The sequence below is a fragment of the Oncorhynchus mykiss genome, chromosome 12, assembly GCF_057628025.1.
Source record: "Oncorhynchus mykiss isolate SJ-2025 chromosome 12, ASM5762802v1, whole genome shotgun sequence".
Lineage (NCBI taxonomy): Eukaryota > Metazoa > Chordata > Actinopteri > Salmoniformes > Salmonidae > Oncorhynchus > Oncorhynchus mykiss.
The window spans coordinates 63,261,926-63,280,242 of NC_143033.1; the positions used below are offsets into that span (position 1 = coordinate 63,261,926).

At 42.1% G+C, this 18,317-nt stretch overlaps 1 protein-coding gene across 2 annotated transcripts in view; it reads left to right on the forward strand.

The window, feature by feature from the left end:
- Positions 1–17,352, forward strand: part of cramp1 (cramped chromatin regulator 1) — a 54,055-nt gene extending 36,703 nt beyond the window's left edge. For both annotated transcript variants that reach the window (XM_036937925.2, XM_036937924.2), the window contains exons 16-20: positions 4,910–5,076; positions 5,283–5,475; positions 5,593–5,757; positions 9,971–10,116; positions 15,511–17,352. In XM_036937925.2, the coding sequence (XP_036793820.2) occupies positions 4,910–5,076; positions 5,283–5,475; positions 5,593–5,757; positions 9,971–10,116; positions 15,511–15,624 (785 nt within the window). In that variant the 3' untranslated portion in view covers positions 15,625–17,352. The remainder of the gene's footprint in view (positions 1–4,909; positions 5,077–5,282; positions 5,476–5,592; positions 5,758–9,970; positions 10,117–15,510) is intronic.
- Positions 17,353–18,317: the final 965 nt, after the last annotated feature.

Consider the following 18,317-nt stretch of genomic DNA (forward strand, 5'->3'; position numbering starts at 1 on the left):
GAGACTGGGACAGAGATTTGTCTTCCAACAAGACAATGATCCAAAACATAAAGCAAAATCTACAATGGAATGGTTCAAAAATAAACATATCCAGGTGTTAGAATGGCCAAGTCAAAGTCCAGACCTGAATCCAATCAAGAATCTGTGGAAAGAACTGAAAATTGCTGTTCACAAATGCTCTCCATCCAACCTCACTGAGCTCAAGCTGTTTTGCAAGGAGGAATGGGAGAGAATTTCAGTCTCTCGATGTGCAAAACTGATAGAGACATACCCCAAGCGACTTACAGCTGTAATCGCAGCAAAAGGTGGCGCTACAAAGTATTAACTTAAGGGTGCTGAATAATTTTGCACGCCCAATTTTTCAGTTTTTGGTTTGTTAAAAAAGTTTGAAATATCCAATAAATGTCGTTCCACTTCATGATTGTGTCCTACTTGTTGATTCTTCACAAAAAAAAAACAGTTTTATATCTTTATGTTTGAAGCCTGAAATGTGGCAAAAGGTCGCAAAGTTCAAGGGGGCCGAATACTTTCGCAATGCACTGTATATACACACACTAGAGGTCGACCGATTACGATTTTTCAGCGCCGATACCGATTATTGGAGGACCGAAAAAGCCGATACCGATTAATCGGCCAATTAAAATTATATATATATTTTTTATTTGTAATAATGACAATTAAAACAATACTGAATTAACACTTATTTGAACTTAATATAATACATCAATAAAATCAATTTAGCCTCAAGTAAACAAAGTGTTGGAGGATAATGTAAAAGTGCAATATGTGCTATGTAAGAAAGCTAACGTTTCAGTTCCTTGCTCGCAACACAGGACACGCTAGATAATATCTAGTAATGCTCAGTCAGATTATATGCAACACAGGACACGCTAGATAATATCTAGTAATATCATCAACCATGTGTAGTTAACTAGTGATTATGATTGGGGCGGCAGGGTAGCCTAGTGGTTAGAGCGTTGGACTAGTAACCGAGCTGACAAGGTGTTTACTTGAGGCTAAATTGATTTTATTGATGCATTATAAACCCCGAGCTGACAAGGTACAAATCTGTCGTTCTGCCCCTGAACAGGCAGTTAACCCACTGTTCCTAGGCCGTCATTGAAAATAATAATTTGTTCTTAATTCACTTGCCTAGTTAAATATATATATATATATTTTTTTTAAAGATAAGTGTAATGCTAGCTAGCAACTTACCTTGGCTTACTGCATTTGCGTAACAGTCTCCTTATGGAGTGCAACGAGAGAGAGGCAGGTCGTTATTGCGTTGGACTAGTTAACTGTAAGGTTGCAAGATTGGATCCCCGAGCTGACTGAAAATCTGTCTTTCTGCCCCTGTACGAGGCAGTTAACCTACCGTTCCTAGGCCGTCATTGAAAATAAGAATGTGTTCTTAACTGACTTGCCTAGTTAAATAAAGATTAAATAAAGGTGTAAAAAAAAAAATCGGCAAATCAGCGCCCAAAAGTACCGATTTCCGATTGTTATGAAAACTTGAAATCGGCCCTAATTAATCGGCCATTCCGATTAATCGGTCGACCTCTAATATATACACGTATTATATTTTTATATATGACGTGTGCATACATGCATGCATGCATACATACATACATACATACATACATACATACATACATACATACATACAGTGTGTATACATTTATTTCAGCTTTTATTTCTTTCATCACATTCCCAGTGGGTCAGAAGTTTACATGCACTCAATTAGTATTTGGTAGCATTGCCTTTCAATTGTTTAATTGGGGTCAAACGTTTCGGGTAGCCTTCCACGAGCGTCCCACAATAAGTTGGGTGAATTTTGTCCCATTCCTCCTCGACAGTGCTGGCCTGTGCTGACTTCAACCCCATCGAACACCTTTGGGATAATTTGGACTGATTTGACTGTGAGCCAGGCCTTATCGCCCAACATCAGTTCCCAACCTTGTGGTGAAATCCTGCATGGAGCCTTCACTGTGCGCTGTCACTTTAAGAGCACATCAGCAGTAAGGAAGGAGGAAATAAAGACAGCTCTTCCGGCTCTCTGGGTGTGATCTCTTGGTTGGCGCTGCAGTTTGATTGTGTGTGCAATGCTGCAGAAGTCTTGTTTATTTTCAGCTCGTTTAGTTTGTAAAGTGTTTAACTTCTTACTGCTGAAATCCCGCTAACGGGATTGATATGACAACAGCCAGTGAAAGTGCAGGGCGCCAAATTCAAAACAGAAATCTCATAATTAAAATTCCTCAAACATACACATATTTTACACCATTTTAAAGATAAACTTGTTGTTAATCCCACCACAGTGTCAATTTCAAAAAGGCTTTACGACGAAAGCACACCAAACGATTGTTAGGTCTGCACCTAGTCACAGAAAAACCCAGCCATTTTTCCAGCCAAAGAGAGGAGTCACAAAAAGCAGAAATAGAGAGAAAATGAATCACTAACCTTTGATCTTCATCAGATGACACTCATAGGACTTCATGTTACATAATACATGTGTGTTTTGTTCGATAAAGTGCATATTTATATCCAAAAATCTACGTTTGGTAATGTTTTGTTTCCAAAACATCCGGTGATTTTGCAGAGAGCCACATCAATTTACTGAAATACTCATAATAAACATTGATAAAAGATACAAGTGTTATAGATCCACTATAATTATAGATTCACTTCTCCTTAATGCAACCGCTGTGTCAGATTTCAAAAAAGCTTTACGGAAAAAGCACACCATGCAATAATCTGAGTACGGTGCTCAGACACAAAAACAAGCCATACAGATACCCACCATGTTGTGGAGTCAACAGAAGTCAGAAATATCATTATAAATATTCACTTACCTTTGATCTTCATCAGAATGCACTCCCAGGAATCCCAGTTCCACAATAAATGTTTGATTTGTTTGATAAAGTCCATAATTTATGTCCAAATACCTCCTTTTTGTTTGCGCGTTTAGTACACAAATCCAAACTCGGGAGGTGTGGTCAAGTCCAGGGGAAAGTTCAGACAAGAAGTCATATTACAGTTCGTAGAAACATGTCAAACGATATAGAATCAATCTTTAGGATGTTTTTATCATAAATCTTCAATGTTTCAACTGGACAATTCCTTTGTCTTTAGAAATGCAATGGAACGCAGCTACCTCTGATGGGAGCACGCCTGACTGAGCTCATGGCCTTCTGGCAGACCCCTTACTCAATCAGCTCTTATTCTCTCCTCCTTCACAGTAGAAGTCTGAAACAAGGTTCTAAATACTGTTGTATACTGTAGTGGAAGCCTTAGGAAGTGCAATCGGACAAAATGTACAGTATCTTGGCTAGGCAAAGAGTTGAAAAACTACAAACCTCAGATTTCCTAATTCCTGGTTGAATTTTTTTCTCCGGTTTTTGCCTGCCATATGAGTTCTGTTTTACTCACAGACATCATTCAAACTGTTTTAGAAACTTCAGAGTGTTTTCTATCCAAATCTACTAATAATATGCATATCTTAGCTTCTGGGCCTGAGTAGCAGGCAGTTTTACTCTGGGCACCTTATTCATCCAAGCTACTCAATACTGCCCCCCAGCCATAAGAAGTTAACTCAATCATCGGTGTGACCGCTCTAGGTCGTGGTTGTTATCGTTTGGGACCGCACTGGTTATGGATCGCATAGATTAGTAGCAACATTGTTGCTAAGCTTTGACATACAAACCATCAGACGGACAGACAGTTCAACTGCAAGCCTGAAGTCAACAGCTAAGATCTCTCCTGCTCCCTCTCTTTCTCTTACCTCTATTGTTCCATTGCTTTACACTGCAGCAGACTTTCTATTTTTCCCATGCGCTTCCCGTTGATGTTCATTGTCGGACTATTATTGCCATGCCAGAAGTATTTGGGTTGACGTTTTAGTTAAAGGGGAGGTTGCTTGCAAGTCTGTGTATTGTTATTTGAACTGTATTGAAGTGGTGTGGTACTAATGATATGTGGCCGATATAAGGCCTTTGTTTTGTAAATGAACACACCCACATTCTTAGCCTCTGCACTCATCCACTGGGAAGTAATAGAGATTATTGCAAATCCTCAAATGTTGATGACTGGGTTCTTTCTTGTAAATTGTTTCTATGAAGTTGCCGTTCAATTGCTCTGCCATTTATTTTTATTATTATTATTATTGTATGAGGTATTATTGGTGGGGTTACCCCTGTGCTGTGACACGTTTTCTATTGTGTGTCTTAGCCAGTGAAGAGTAAAGATATCTGCAAACAGGCTACACTCTAGGCAGTCTCTTCTGCTGATGTGTATGGGTCTGGTAGTGTTACTTTCTCGATCCTACTCTTTTCCTTTCAGGAGGATTAATACCCGCCTGGTGCCCGAACAAAATCATTATCTTTACACGTCTCTTACAATACCGCTACAACCTCACAAATGCTCTTGTGGAAGAAAGTCCCCTCAGCAATGTTCCAATATCTAGTGGAAAGCCTTCCCTGAAGAGTGGAAGTTGTTATAGTCGCAAAGGGGGGACCAACTCCATATTAATGCCCATAAATTAGGAATGATATGTTTGACGAGCAGGTGTTCACATGCTTTGGTCATGTAGAGTATATTGCAATAAATGTGATCATACTTGGTTATTTCATTAACAAATGCGAGAGAAATTCTCGCACTGTGGAGCCCTGTCCACCCACCAACATGGCTGGTGAAATAGACCTCTTACCCGCCAATGCCAAAATCTACTCTAATTTGGCAGGTGGTGGGTGTTCGGTTTAGGCTCTGGTCATGTTTTATTTTTCTCTTGTTTTTCACCTTTTTAGTCCATCTTCTATTTTAAGGCCCATCTAGGCCAGGCCCACTGATGCTGGAAATTAGCGCCCTCAGACTCTTGACAATTTAACGGGTGATGATTCTATGTTTTTCCATCCAGGTGCCATTGACCTGGCAGCCAAGTCAGCAGGCATCATCCCAGGCAGCCCCTGTCGAGAGCTGGATGCCCCCAGTCCAGACGGAAGGCCCATCTCAACCTCTCACCCTGGAGTGGTGTATGCTGGTCCTGGTCCTCCCCAGCCACAGCTCCTCCAGCAGGCCTCTGAGGTGAGTGGAACGCTGAAAGAAGGGAAAGATAAATGGTCATATGGAGAGATCTAAAAGACAATGTACCCTATCTCTACCTGGGTTGTGTTCAAAAGGCCGGACACTGTTTTGAACAAGGGAGGTGCTACAGGAACTTGTCCAATAAGAGCACAGATTTTCGTATATTTTTACACATTAATTTCTTTCTTTCCCTAACCCTCCACCAGGTTTCGCTGCAGAACGGCCTCCCCCCTCCGTCTCCAGGAGTAGCAGGTGACTCGCTCCTCTCCCCGCCCAGCGTGGCTTCTCTGCTGGACATCTCTCTCCCGGGACCCCCAGAGGAAGCGATGGCTCCTGGAGGGCCACAAACACACATCAGTGACTCAATCATTGAGCTGGCCATCAACTCGGCACACTACGGTAAGTGAAGGGGGCGTTGTTAGAGGTGCGTGTGCTTCTAAAATAAGATTTTGTACTGTTTTTGTAGTGTAGCCTGATCTGTTTACATCGCTCTCTCGTGCTGTCGCTCTCTCTCAGGTGATGAGGCATCCCTCTCTCCTGCCAAGCTGAATGGTAGTGAGTGCTCTAAGCTCCTACCCTGTACCTCAGTCAGCCCCTCCAGAGGCTGGATCCCTTCCCCCAGCCACGACCCTCAGTGGTACCCCAACGACTCCACTGACTCTTCATTTGGCTGCCTGCTTTGTAAGACGGACACACATACTTTTATATGTACAGTGGGGCAAAAAAGTATTTAGTCAGCCACCAATTGTGCAAGTTCTCCCACTTAAAAATAGGTACACTTCAACTATGACAGACAAAATGAGGGGAAAAAATCCAGAAAATCACATTTTAGGATTTTTTATGAATTTATTTGCAAATTATGGTGGAAAATAAGTATTTGATTTCTGGCTCTCACAGACCAGTAACTTCTTCTTTAAGAGGCTCTTCTGTCCTCCACTCGTTACCTGTATTAATGGCACCTGTTTGAACTTGTTATCAGTATAAAAGACACCTGTCCACAACTTCAAACAGTCACACTCCGAACTCCACTATGGCCAAGACCAAAGAGCTGTCAAAGGACACCAGAAACAAAATTGTAGACCTGCACCAGGCTGGGAAGACTGAATCTGCAATAGGTAAGCAGCTTGGTTTGAAGAAATAGCAATTATTAGGAAATGGAAGACATACAAGACCACTGATAATCTCCCTCGATCTGGGGCTCCATGCAAGATCTCACCCCGTGGGGTCAAAATGATCACAAGAACCACACGGGGGTGAATGACCTGCAGAGAGCTGGGACCAAAGTAACAAAGCCTACCATCAGTAACACACTACGCCACCAGGGACTCAAATCCTGCAGTGCCAGACGTGTTCCTCTGCTTAAGCCAGTACATGTCCAGGCCCGTCTGAAGTTTGCTAGAGAGCATTTGGATGATCCAGAAGAAGATTGGGAGAATGTCAGATGAAACCAAAATATAACTTTTTGGTAAAAACTCAACTCGCCGTGTTTGGAGGACAAAGAATGCTGAGTGGCATCCAAAGAACACCATACCTACTGTGAAGCATGGGGGTGGAAACATGCTTTGGGGCTGTTTTTCTGCAAAGGGACCAGGACGACTGAGCCGTGTAAAGGAAAGAATGAATGGGGCCATGTATCGTGAGATTTTGAGTGAAAACCTCCTTCCATCAGCAAGGGCATTGAAGATGAAACGTGGCTGGGTCTTTTAGCATGACAATGATCCCAAACACACCGCCCGGGCAATGAAGGAGTGGCTTCGTAAGAAGCATTTCAAGGTCTTGGAGTGGCCTAGCCAGTCTCCAGATCTCAACCCCATAGAAAATCTTTGGAGGGAGTTGAAAGTCCGTGTTGCCCAGCAACAGCCCCAAAACATCACTGCTCTAGAGGAGATCTGCATGGAGGAATGGGCCAAAATACCAGCAACAGTGTGTGAAAACCTTGTGAAGACTTACAGAAAACGTTTGACCTCTGTCATTGCCAACGAAGGGTATATAACAAAGTATTGAGAAACTTTTGTTATTGACCAAATACTTATTTTCCACCATCATTTGCAAATAAATTCATTAAAAATCCTACAATGTGATTTTCAGGATTTTTTTTCTTATTTTGTCTGTCATAGTTGAAGTGTACCTATGATGATAAATGACAGGCCTCTCATCTTTTTAAGTGGGAGAACCTAAACAATTGGTGGCTGACAATGTTTTTTTGCCCCACTGTATGTATGTGTATGTATGTATATGTACAGTTGTGTTTATTTATATGAATGTACAGTTGAAGTCAGAAGTTTACATACTGTTGGAGGTTGGTCAATTTCTTGATAACAAACTATAGTTTTGGCAAGTCGGTTAGGACATCTGCTTGGTGCATGACACAAGTAATTTTCCCAACAATTGTTTAGAGACAGATAATTTCACTTATAATTCACTGTATCACAATTCCAGTGGGTTAGAAGTTTACATATACTAAAAAACAGCTTGAACATTACAGAAAATTATGTCATGGCTTTAGAAGCTTCTGATAGGCTAATTGACATCATTTGAGTCAATTGGAGGTGTACCTGTGGATGTATTTCAAGGCCTACCTTCATGCCTCTGCTTGACATCATGGGAAAATCAAAATAAATCAGTCAAGACCTCAGAAAAACAATTGTAGACCTCCACAAGTCTGGTTCATCTTTGGGAGCAATTTCCAGACTCCTGAAGGTACCTTGTTCATCTGTACAAACAACAATACGCAAGTATAAACACCATGGGATCACGCAGCCATCATACCGCTCAGGAAGGAGACACGTTCCGTCTCCTAGAGATTAATGTACTTTGGTGCGAAAAGTGCAAATCAATCGCAGAACAGCAAAGGACCTAGTGTTGTTGGACCATTTCAGTTTATCCATGATGTGTACGCCGAGGAACTTAACTTTCCACCTTCTCCACTACTGTCCCGTCAATATGGATAGGGGGGTGCTCCCTCTGCTGTTTCCTGAAGTCCACGATCATCTCCTTTGTTTTGTTGAGTGTGAGGTTGTTTTCCTGACGCCACACTCCAAGGGCCATCACCCCTCCCTGTAGGCAGTCTCGTTGTTGTTGGTAATCAAGCCTACCACTAGTGTCGTCTGCACACTTGATGATTGAGTTGGAGGTGTGCATGGCCACGCAGTCATGGGTGAACAGGGAGTACAGGAGCGGGCTGAGAACGCACCCTTTTGGGGGGTCTGCAGTGTTGAGGATCAGCGGGGTGTAGATGTTGTTTCCTACCCTCACCACCTGGGGGTGGCCCGTCAAAGTCCAGGACCCAGTTGCACAGGGCGGGTTGAGACCCAGGGTGTCAAGTATAATGACAAGTTTGGAGGGCACTAAATGCTGAGCTGTAGTCGATGAACAGCATTCTTACATAGGTATTCCTCTTGTCCAGATGGGTTCGGGCAGTGTGACTACGTCGTCTGGACCTATTGGGGCATTAAGTAAATTGGAGTGGGTCTAGAGTGTCAGGTAGGGTGGAGGTGATATGATCCTTGACTAATTTCTCAAAGCACTTCATGATGATGGAAGTGAGTGCTACGGGGCGGTAGTCGTTTAGCTCAGTTAGCGTAGCTTTCTTGGGAACAGGAACAATGGTGGCCCTCTTGAAGCATGTGGGACCAGCAGACTGGGATATGGATTGATTGAATATGTCCGTAAACACACCAGCCAGCTGGTCTGTGCATGCTCTGTGGACACGGCTAGGGATGCCGTCTGGGCTGGTTTCCCTGCGAGGGTTAACACGTTTTAAATGTTTTACTCATGTTGGCTCTGGTGAAGGAGAGTACGCAGGTTTTGGTTATGGGCCGTGTCGGTGGCACTGTATTGTTCTCAAAGCGAGCAAAGAAGTTTAGTTTGTTTGGGAGCAAGACATTGGGGTCCGCGACAGGGGCTGGTTTTCGTTTTGTAGTCCGTGATTGACTGTAGACCTTGCCACATTCCTCTCGTGTCTGAGCCGTTGAATTGCGACTACTTTTGTCTCTATACTGACGCTTAGCTTGTTTGATTGCCTTGCAGAGGGAATAGCTACACTGTTTGTATTCGGTCATGTTTCCGGTCATCTTGCCCTGATTTAAAAGCAGTGGATCACTCTTTAAATTTTGTGCGAATGCTGCCATCAATCCACGGTTTCCGGTTGGGGAAGGTTTTAATAGTTGCTGTTGGTACAACATCACCGATGCACTTGCTAGTAAACTCAATCACCGAATCAGTGTATACATCGTTGTTCGACGCTATCCGGAACATACCCCAGTCCACGTGATCGAAACGTGGAATCAGATTGGTCGGACCAGCGTTGAACAGACCTGAGCATGGGCGTTTCCTGTTTTAGTTTCTGTCTATAGGCTTGGAGCAACAAAATGGAGTCGTGGTCAGATTTGCCGAAAGGAGGGCGGCTGATGGCTTTGTATGTGTCGCAGAAGTTGGTAACAATCAATGATCCAGAATTTTCCCAGTCCGGGTCGCGCATTCAGTATGCTGATAAAATTTAGGGAGTCTTGTTTTCAGATTAAACTTGTTAAAATCCCCAGCTACAATAAACGCAGCCCCAGGATATGTGGTTTCCAGTCTTCATAGAGTCCAATGTTCTTTCTGGGCCGTCGAGGTGTCTGCTTGGGGGGGGGGGGGGGGGGGTGTGTATGTATAAACTTTCAACTTCAACTGCATGAATCCAGACACACGTACAGTATATACGCACACGCAGCCATTATCACCAGTCTCTGGCAATGATGATTTTCTATTGAACTGAACCTGATGATGAAGCCAATTGAAGCAGGATTACTCTGAGCCCAGAAGCATTAGCTCAACTGAGATTGTCTTGAATTGTATTGTCTCAATTTCAAACAATTTTAACTCACTACCCCCCCCCCCCCCCCTCCAACAGCGAGCCTGGTGTCCCCTGATAAGGGCAGACGAAGCTCCCTGACTCCCTCTGGCCCCTCCAGTGGAACAGCCCTCCTCGGACCCAGATTTCTGGACTGCAACTCCCATGATTCCTTTCAGTCCCGCGGCCTGCCAGACGTAGCGGAGGTAAGACCACCCCAGTAGGAAGCATATTACTACATCCCTCCCTTGCACGATTTTTTTGTCACATGCGCCAAATACAACAGGTGTAGATCTTATTGTGAAATGCTTACTTACAAGCCCTTAACCAACACTAGTTTTAAGAAAAATATTTACTAAATAAACTAAAGTAAAAAAATAAAAGAACAACAAAATTACAAGAATGAGGCTTTATACAAGGGGTACCAAGTCAACGTGAGGGGGTACAGGTTAGTCGAAGACACACCTACTCAGGACACACCTCATTCCAGGGTTTTTCTTTATTTTTACTATTTTCTACATTGTAGAATAATAGTGAAGACATCAAAACTTGATATAACACATATTGAATCATGTAGAAAACAAAAGTATTAAACAAATCAAAATATATTTCAGGTTCTTCAAATAGCCACCCTTTGCCTTGATGACAGCTTTGAACTCTCTTGGCATTCTTTCAACCAGCTTCACCTGGAATGCTTTTCCAACCATCTTGAAGGAGTTCCCACATGCTGAGCACTTGTTGGCTGCTTTTCCTTCACTCTGCGGTCCAACTCACCCAAATCATCTCAGTTGCGTTGAGGTCCGGTGATTGTGGTGGCCAGGTCATCTGATGCAGGACTCCATCACTCTCCTTGGTCAAATAGCCCTTACACAGCCTGGAGGTGTGTTGCGTCAGTGTCCTGTTGAAAAACAAATGATAGTCCCACTAAGCGCAAACCAGTTGGGATGGCGTATCGCTGCAGAATGCTGTGGTAGCCTTGCTGGTTAAGTGTGCCTTGAATTCTAAATAAATGACAAGACAGTGTCACCAGCAAAGCACCATCACACAACCTCCTCTATGCTTCACAGTGGGATCCGCACATCCGGAGATCATCCGTTCACCTACTCTGCGTCTAACAAAGACTTGGTGGTTGGAACGAAAAATCTCAAATTTAGACTCCTCAGACCAAAGGACAGATTTCCACTGGTCTAATGTCCATTGTGTTTCTTGGCCCAAGCAAGTCTCTAATTCTTATTGGTGTTGTTCAGTAGTGGTTTCTTTGTGGGAATTTGACAATGAAGGCCTGATTCATGCATTCTCCTCTGAACAGTTGATGTTTGTGACTTGAACTCGGAAGCATTTATTTGGACTGCAATTTCTGAGGCTGGGTTATCTCTAATGAACTTGTCCTCTGCAGCAGAGGTAACTCTGGCTGCTCCTTTCATGTGGTGGTCCTCATGAGAGCCAGTTTCCTCAGCGCATGATGGTTTTTGCTTCTGCACTTGAAGAAACTTTCAAAGTTCCTGAATTTTTCCACATTGACTGACCTTTGTCTTAAAGTAATGATGGACTGTCAATTCTTGCCATAATATGGACTTGGTCTTTTACCAAGGCTATCTTCTATACACCACCCCTACCTTGTCACAACACAACTGATTGGCTCAAACACATTAAGAAGTAAAGAAATTCCACAAAATAACTTTTAACAAGGCACACCTGTTAATTGAAATGCATTCCAGGTAACTACCTCATAAAGCTGGTTGAGAGAATGCCAAGAGTGTGCAAAGCTGTCATCACACAAAGGGTGGCTGTTTTTGAAGAATCTCAAATATAAAATGTGTTTTGATTTAACACTTTGGGTTATTACATGATTCCATATGTGTCATTGTTTTGATGTATTCACTATTATTCTACAATGTAGAAAAGAGTAATAAAATAAAGAACCCTGGAATGAGTAGGCATGTCCAAACCTTTGACTGGTGCTGTACATGTAGGTAGGGGTAAAGTGACTAGTTAATAGATCATAAATATAGAGTAGTGGCAACGTAAACAAAAAAAAGTGGGGTCAATGCAAATAGTCCAGGAAACCATTTGAGTAGCTGTTCAGTAGTCTTATGGCTTGGGGGTAGAAGCTGTTAATGTTTTTGGACCCAGACTTGGTGCTCCGGTACCGCTTGCAGTGCAGGAGTAGAGAGAACAGTCTGACTGGGGTGGCTGGAGTGTTTGGCAATTTTTATGGCCGTCCTCTGACACCTCCTGGTATAGAGTTCCTAGATGGCAGGAAACTTTGCCCCAGAGATGTATTGGGTCGTACGCACTACCCTTTGTAGCGCCGAGCACTTACCGGGGATGCAACCGGTCAGGATGCTCTCAATGGTGCAGCTGAATAACTTTTTGAGGATCTGAGGACCCATTTCTAATCTTTGAAGTCTCCTGAGGGGGAATAGGCGTTGCCGTGCCCTCTTCACAACTGTCTTGTTGTGTTTGGACAAGGGCTGGGCTATATTGCCAAAATATATCGTATGGTATTTTTCTAATTTGACAGTATGTTTTTGATTTAATAAAAGTGTGGCCACACACACACATTTATTTCAGTGGGGCTTTCTCCATTCTGATTGTTTTATACTGCTCAATTCAACCTAAAATTTCCTGCATTTCCATCAATTTCTGAATTTCTTGCACTCAATTGAGGTCATTGCCATGATATATGGGCAAAAAAACTAGGCCTTAATTTTACCAAATGTTGCAATTGCGATTTTAGATAAACACTTGGGTGAACTTTTGGAATCATGGAAATGTTTATTCTAATTCTATAGTTAAAATAAAAATAATAGGGGGCACTTTGAATGCAGTGTTTGACATGACAACGAATGAAAATGCCATGGACGAGTTAATGTGACAGGGTAGGATCCGAAGTGATGTTCCGTGGACCCTATAATCTTTGGCTACATTAAATATTTATTCATGTAGCCAACATATTCATGTTTTGCCTATTCCTCATTGATTTAGAAGATACTGTTACACAAACATGCTGATTTAGGCCTCCACCAACACTGGTATCAGGCTGTATTAGCCAGCTACATTTGCTCTGACTCAGTACATTTATTAGCTTAGCTAGCCAGCTAACTAGCGATTAGCATTAGTGGCTAACACAAACTAATATTGGAATTATAGAACACTTGTGGATTTATATTAAGATTAAATTGAAAACAATGTGCATGTGCTGCATTGACCATGCAGACTGAACGAATGTGTCTCGTTGTCAAGCGACAACAAATGCGCTGTTTGAGTGACGGGTTGTGACTAGGTCTGTGTGGAAAGCAGCTTGGAAAGAGAGCGGAGAGGGATGACTCAAGTTGCGGCATAAACCTATACAAATGGACGTTACACACGCCGTATCACATTTAACAAACCAAACATTCAAATACCGTTATAGTCGGTAAAGTAAAAACCCAAACCGGTCTGTGCATCAATAACGGTATATAGAAAAATACAGTATACTGCCCAGCCCTAGTTTGGACCATGATAGTTTTATTGGTGATGTGGACAGAAGCTCTCAACCTGCTCCACTACAGCCCCATTGATGAGAATGGGGGCATGCTCGGCCTCCTTTTCCTGTAGTCCATGATCATCTCCTTTTGTCTTGATCACGTTGAGGGAGAGGTTTTTGCCACACTACCAGGTCTCTGACCACCTCCCTATAGGCTGTTTCATTATTGTCGGTGATCAGGCAAGCTTAATGATGGTGTTGGAGTTGTGCTTGGCCACGCAGTCATGGGTGAACAGGGAGTGCAGGAGGGGACTAAGCACCACCCCTGAGGGGCCCACGTGTTAAGGATCGGCATGGCAGATGTTGTTGCCTACCCTTACCACGGCCCTTCAGGAAGTCCAGGATCCAGTTCCAGAGGGAGGTGTTTAGTGGAGAGGTCGGCCGATTATGATTTTTCAGTGCCGATACCGATTATTGGAGGACCAAAAAAAGCGATACCGATTAATCGGTATAATAATAATGTTGTAATAATGACAATTACAACAATACTGAATGAAGACTTATTTTAACTTAATATAATACATCAATAAAATCAATTTAGCCTCAAATAAATAATGAAACATGTTCAATTTGGTTTAAATAATGCAAAAACAAAAGTGTTGGAGAAGAAAGTAAAAGTGCATGTGCCATGTTAAAATGCTAATGTTTAAGTTCCTTGCTCAGAACATGAGAACATATGAAAGCTGGTGGTTCCTTTTAACATGAGTCTTCAATATTCCCAGGTAAGAAGTTTTAGGTTGTAGGAATTATAGGACAATTTCTCTCTACCATTTGTATTTCATATACCTTTGACTATTGGATGTTCTTATAGGCACTTTAGTATTGCCAGTGTAACAGTATTGCCAGTGTAACTCCTACCTGGGCTCGAACCAGGAACACATCGACAACTGGATTTCTTTTAGCTAAATATGCAGGTTAAAAAATATATACGTCTGTGTATTGATTTTAAGAAAGGCATTGATGTTTATGGTTAGGTACACATTGGAGCAAGGACAGTCCTTTTTTGTGAATACGCACCGCATCGATTATATGCAACGCAGGACATGCTAGATAAACTAGTAACCATGTGTAGTTAACTAGTGATTATGATTGGTTTTTATAACATAAGTTTAATGCTAGCTAGAAACTTACCTTGGCTTACTACATTCGCATAACAGGCAGGCTCCTCGTGGAGTGCAATGAGGCAGGTGGTTAGCGCGTTGGACTAGTTAACTGTAAGGTTGCAAGATTGAATCCCCGAGCTGTCGTTCTGCCCCTGAAAGAGGCAGTTAACCCACTGTTACTAGGCCGTCATTGAAAATAAGAATGTGTTAACTGACTTGCCTAGTTAAATAAAGATTTAAGGTGTAAAAAAAAATTGGCAGAGTCGGTGTCCAAAAATACAGATTTACAATTGTTTTGAAAACTTGAAATCGGCCCTAATTAATCGGCCATTCCGATTAATCGGCCGACCTCTAGTTTAGTCCCAGGGTCCTTAGCTTATTGATGAGCTTTGAGGGCACTGATGTTGAACGCTGAGCTGCAGTCAATGAACAGCGTTTTCTGTTGTGAGCCATGACCAGCCTTTCATAGCATTTCATGGCTACGGGTCAGTAGTCATTTAGGCAGGTTACCCTGGTGTTCTTGAGCGCAGGGACTGCTTGAAACACAGGTTGAAAATGTCAGTGAAGACACTTGCCAGTTGGTCAGCGCATGCTCGGGGTACACATCCTGGCAAGCCGTCTGGCCTTGCGAATGTTGACCTGTTTAAAGGTCTTACTCACATCGGCTACGGCGAGTGTGATCAGTCGTCCGGATCAGCGGGTGCTCTCATGCATGCTTCAGTGTTTGTTGCTTGCCTCAGAGTGCAAGTCACTTATCTCGTCTGGTAGGCTTGTGTCACTGGGCATCTTGTTTAGAGTTTGAATCCATTATATTGTAGTATTTTTTTTATAACAATAAATTAATTATTTTTGGGCATGTTTATCAAAAACAAGATTCAAATGTTGGTCACTCCCTTGTCACTACTCTGGAAGCATGTTCTTCAGCCATTCAGTGACTATCTAATATGTGGTTATCTTTATCCCTGCAGGTAGACACCCAGCTGGCCTGCATGATGAGTGAGAGCAGCGTGGATTACATCGCCCGCTTCAACGATTTGGCACAGGAGCTGGCTGTCACAGAGCCGCACCTCACACCCTCATAAATTTGAAATAATCTGGGGCAGGGTTTAGGATCTGTCTGTCACAGAGTTGCCCCTCCCACTCCTTCAGAAGTGCAAGGATTTTGGGGGTGGAGAGACACTCCTTCACCTATATAGTTTGTGAAAGAAAGTGCAATAACCAAGGCCATTGGCCTGAACAGAAGAAGCACTCAGATCTACCTTGGCACAGTCCAACTGGAACAGGTTTAAACTCTTTGATGGTTTCTAATGGGTTCCGAAATGGTTTATTCTGGTTCTGAAGGCCTGTGGACCGGTTTTAACTGGTTCTGATTGGTTTGGAATCGATTTCAACTGATTCTGATGGGTTCCATCTGGCTTGTTTGTTTGGACCATTCTGTCTGTTCTGCCTAGCGAGCCACCCTTTAAAAAAAAATAAAAAAAACTTAAAATATGAATCCCGTTTACAAAACACAACCTCATGTAAAGAAAAAAACAATGCCATATATGAACAAAAGACGGGGTCTGTCCTTGTCCTCTTGTCTCCCTCTTCCCTCTGAGAAATATCAAACCGAAGACATTTGAATGCAAAATGTAAATGTCAGACAAACTTGAAAATAACTACTGATGAACTTCTGAACTGCTGGTAGCGTGTCCTTCTCCGTCTTGTCAGTTTAATACGTCCACGTGAACTAACACCACTTAATAATTTAATCTGTTGAAACTGAACAAGCCATATGAGTGGAACTGATATGCATTTGTATCCCAGGCCAAGCATTCGTGTCCCTCCCTCCATATCAATGCAAAAAAGTTTGACTCCACTTGAACATCTACTCCAACTCACCCTGTGTTTTCTTCTCAACCAATGCTTTGAAACTTCCTAAAAGCTCATTTCAGTTTTCTGTAGCAAAGTGTTTTGTAACTTTGCGCCCTACTGAATGCAACCCTTGTGTGCTTTTGTTTAACACCACACGGCACTCTATCCTATGATGCCTGGTTGGTTGTCAGTCGAGGGGTGTGTTTGAGGTCCCCAGCTGACTAAAGGATCAATCGTATTATGAGGGTTTTTAGACACAGAAATATGGTCACGCTCCAGGATGACTAAATTGGAGATGTTGCATTGCATCAACCAATGTTTGTATCATCAACTATGCAGTCCGGCATCAGATTACTACGCTCGAGTTCCTGCCTGACTACATTGCAGCAAATGCCAGAAATTATGAAGCTTGTTTCCAGGACTATCTGTGTCCAAAATGGCACCCTATTTCCTATATAGTGCGCTGCTTTTGACCAGAGCCTATAGGGCCCAGGTCAAAATAAGTATGCTATGTAGGGAATAGGTTGCCAATTCGGACACACCCAATGCCTAGATGTCAGCTAAGCATTTTGATATGAGTAATCACATTGACACAATGTTCAAATACTAAATGTCATTTTTATTTTTTAACACACTAAAATGTTCAAGCTACAAATGTGGATTATGTCTAAAGACTTCTGTAGCAGATGTCTTTTAAATTGGGGCATGGAGTCCTTTCTCTTTGTGTAACTTTAATCTATAACAATTCCAGATTTCACTGCGCTTTTGTAACATAATACTGTAAATTATTCTTATTTGGACTATTTATTGTAAACAGGTTGAGAAACAATTGTTTTAAAATGAGCTATGTAATATTTTTACATTGTAATTTCAGAAATACCATAATATATCAGCAGTAATATTGGAGTGTTTAACAATGTTTAATAAAAAATGTTAAAAATTGGGCCCATACAAAATTGGTCGTCATTAGTTACTCTAGCCACAAAGTCAGAGTTAGTGTGATATTGTGCAGTTTATGGTTCGCGGGCAATAACCAATCAGATGAGGTGGTGTGCGTATGCCATCCGGCTTGCGGGGGAGACGAGAGCCATGCATTTATTTTATCTAGTGTTCCATCAATGATTCGTAAATTATTCATAAAACCAACAAAATGAAAAGGGTAATTCAAAGTCCGCTTGCAAGCTTATGTTTTCTCGTACTCCTGGTTACTTTTCTTAACCCAAAATAGGTTTACTTCAATATCTGTATTTTTAAAATGGCATGTAGACCAAACAAATTGACATCTTGATTTTAGATTTATTTTAGCCACTTAACGTTGCCTTGCAGTCCACTTTTTTGGTATTTTGTACCAGTTTCCATTTGAATAAAGGCATGGAATATGGCAAAACACTTTCATAATTAGACTTACATGGCACTTTTCTAGACACCAAAGCTCTTTACAGTGTAAGGGGTACGGCGGAGCTCAGGTCCTCACTAGTATATACAACCTTATGTTATATGAGAGAAATTGTATTTACGTAGCTAGGGCTGATGGTGAGGACTTGTGAAGAGCAGAATCAACAACCTCTGCATAATCGAAGGTGTTTAGTTCACAGTTAGCTATTGTTATCTGAAAAGAACAAGTGGTCTGGCTTTGGCCCTAAGTGAGAGCAGGTCCGCCGGAGCCAGTGAGACAGATGCCGGTCTGCATAGCTGAAAACAGAAAAATCTGAGCCTTTTGGGTGAAACACTGGGGTAAATGCTGTATGGAAATGTGCAGTTACAAAAATAATAGTAATTATTAGTCCATCCATGCTCTTCAGAGGACAAGTGTTTTTTTTGTTTTTTTTTACGCTCTTTTCTATTCCATCAGTGTTACTCAGAGGTGTGGTTATTTCACAAGCAGAATCAATGGCAGAAATTGCCCTGACATTACCTAGTT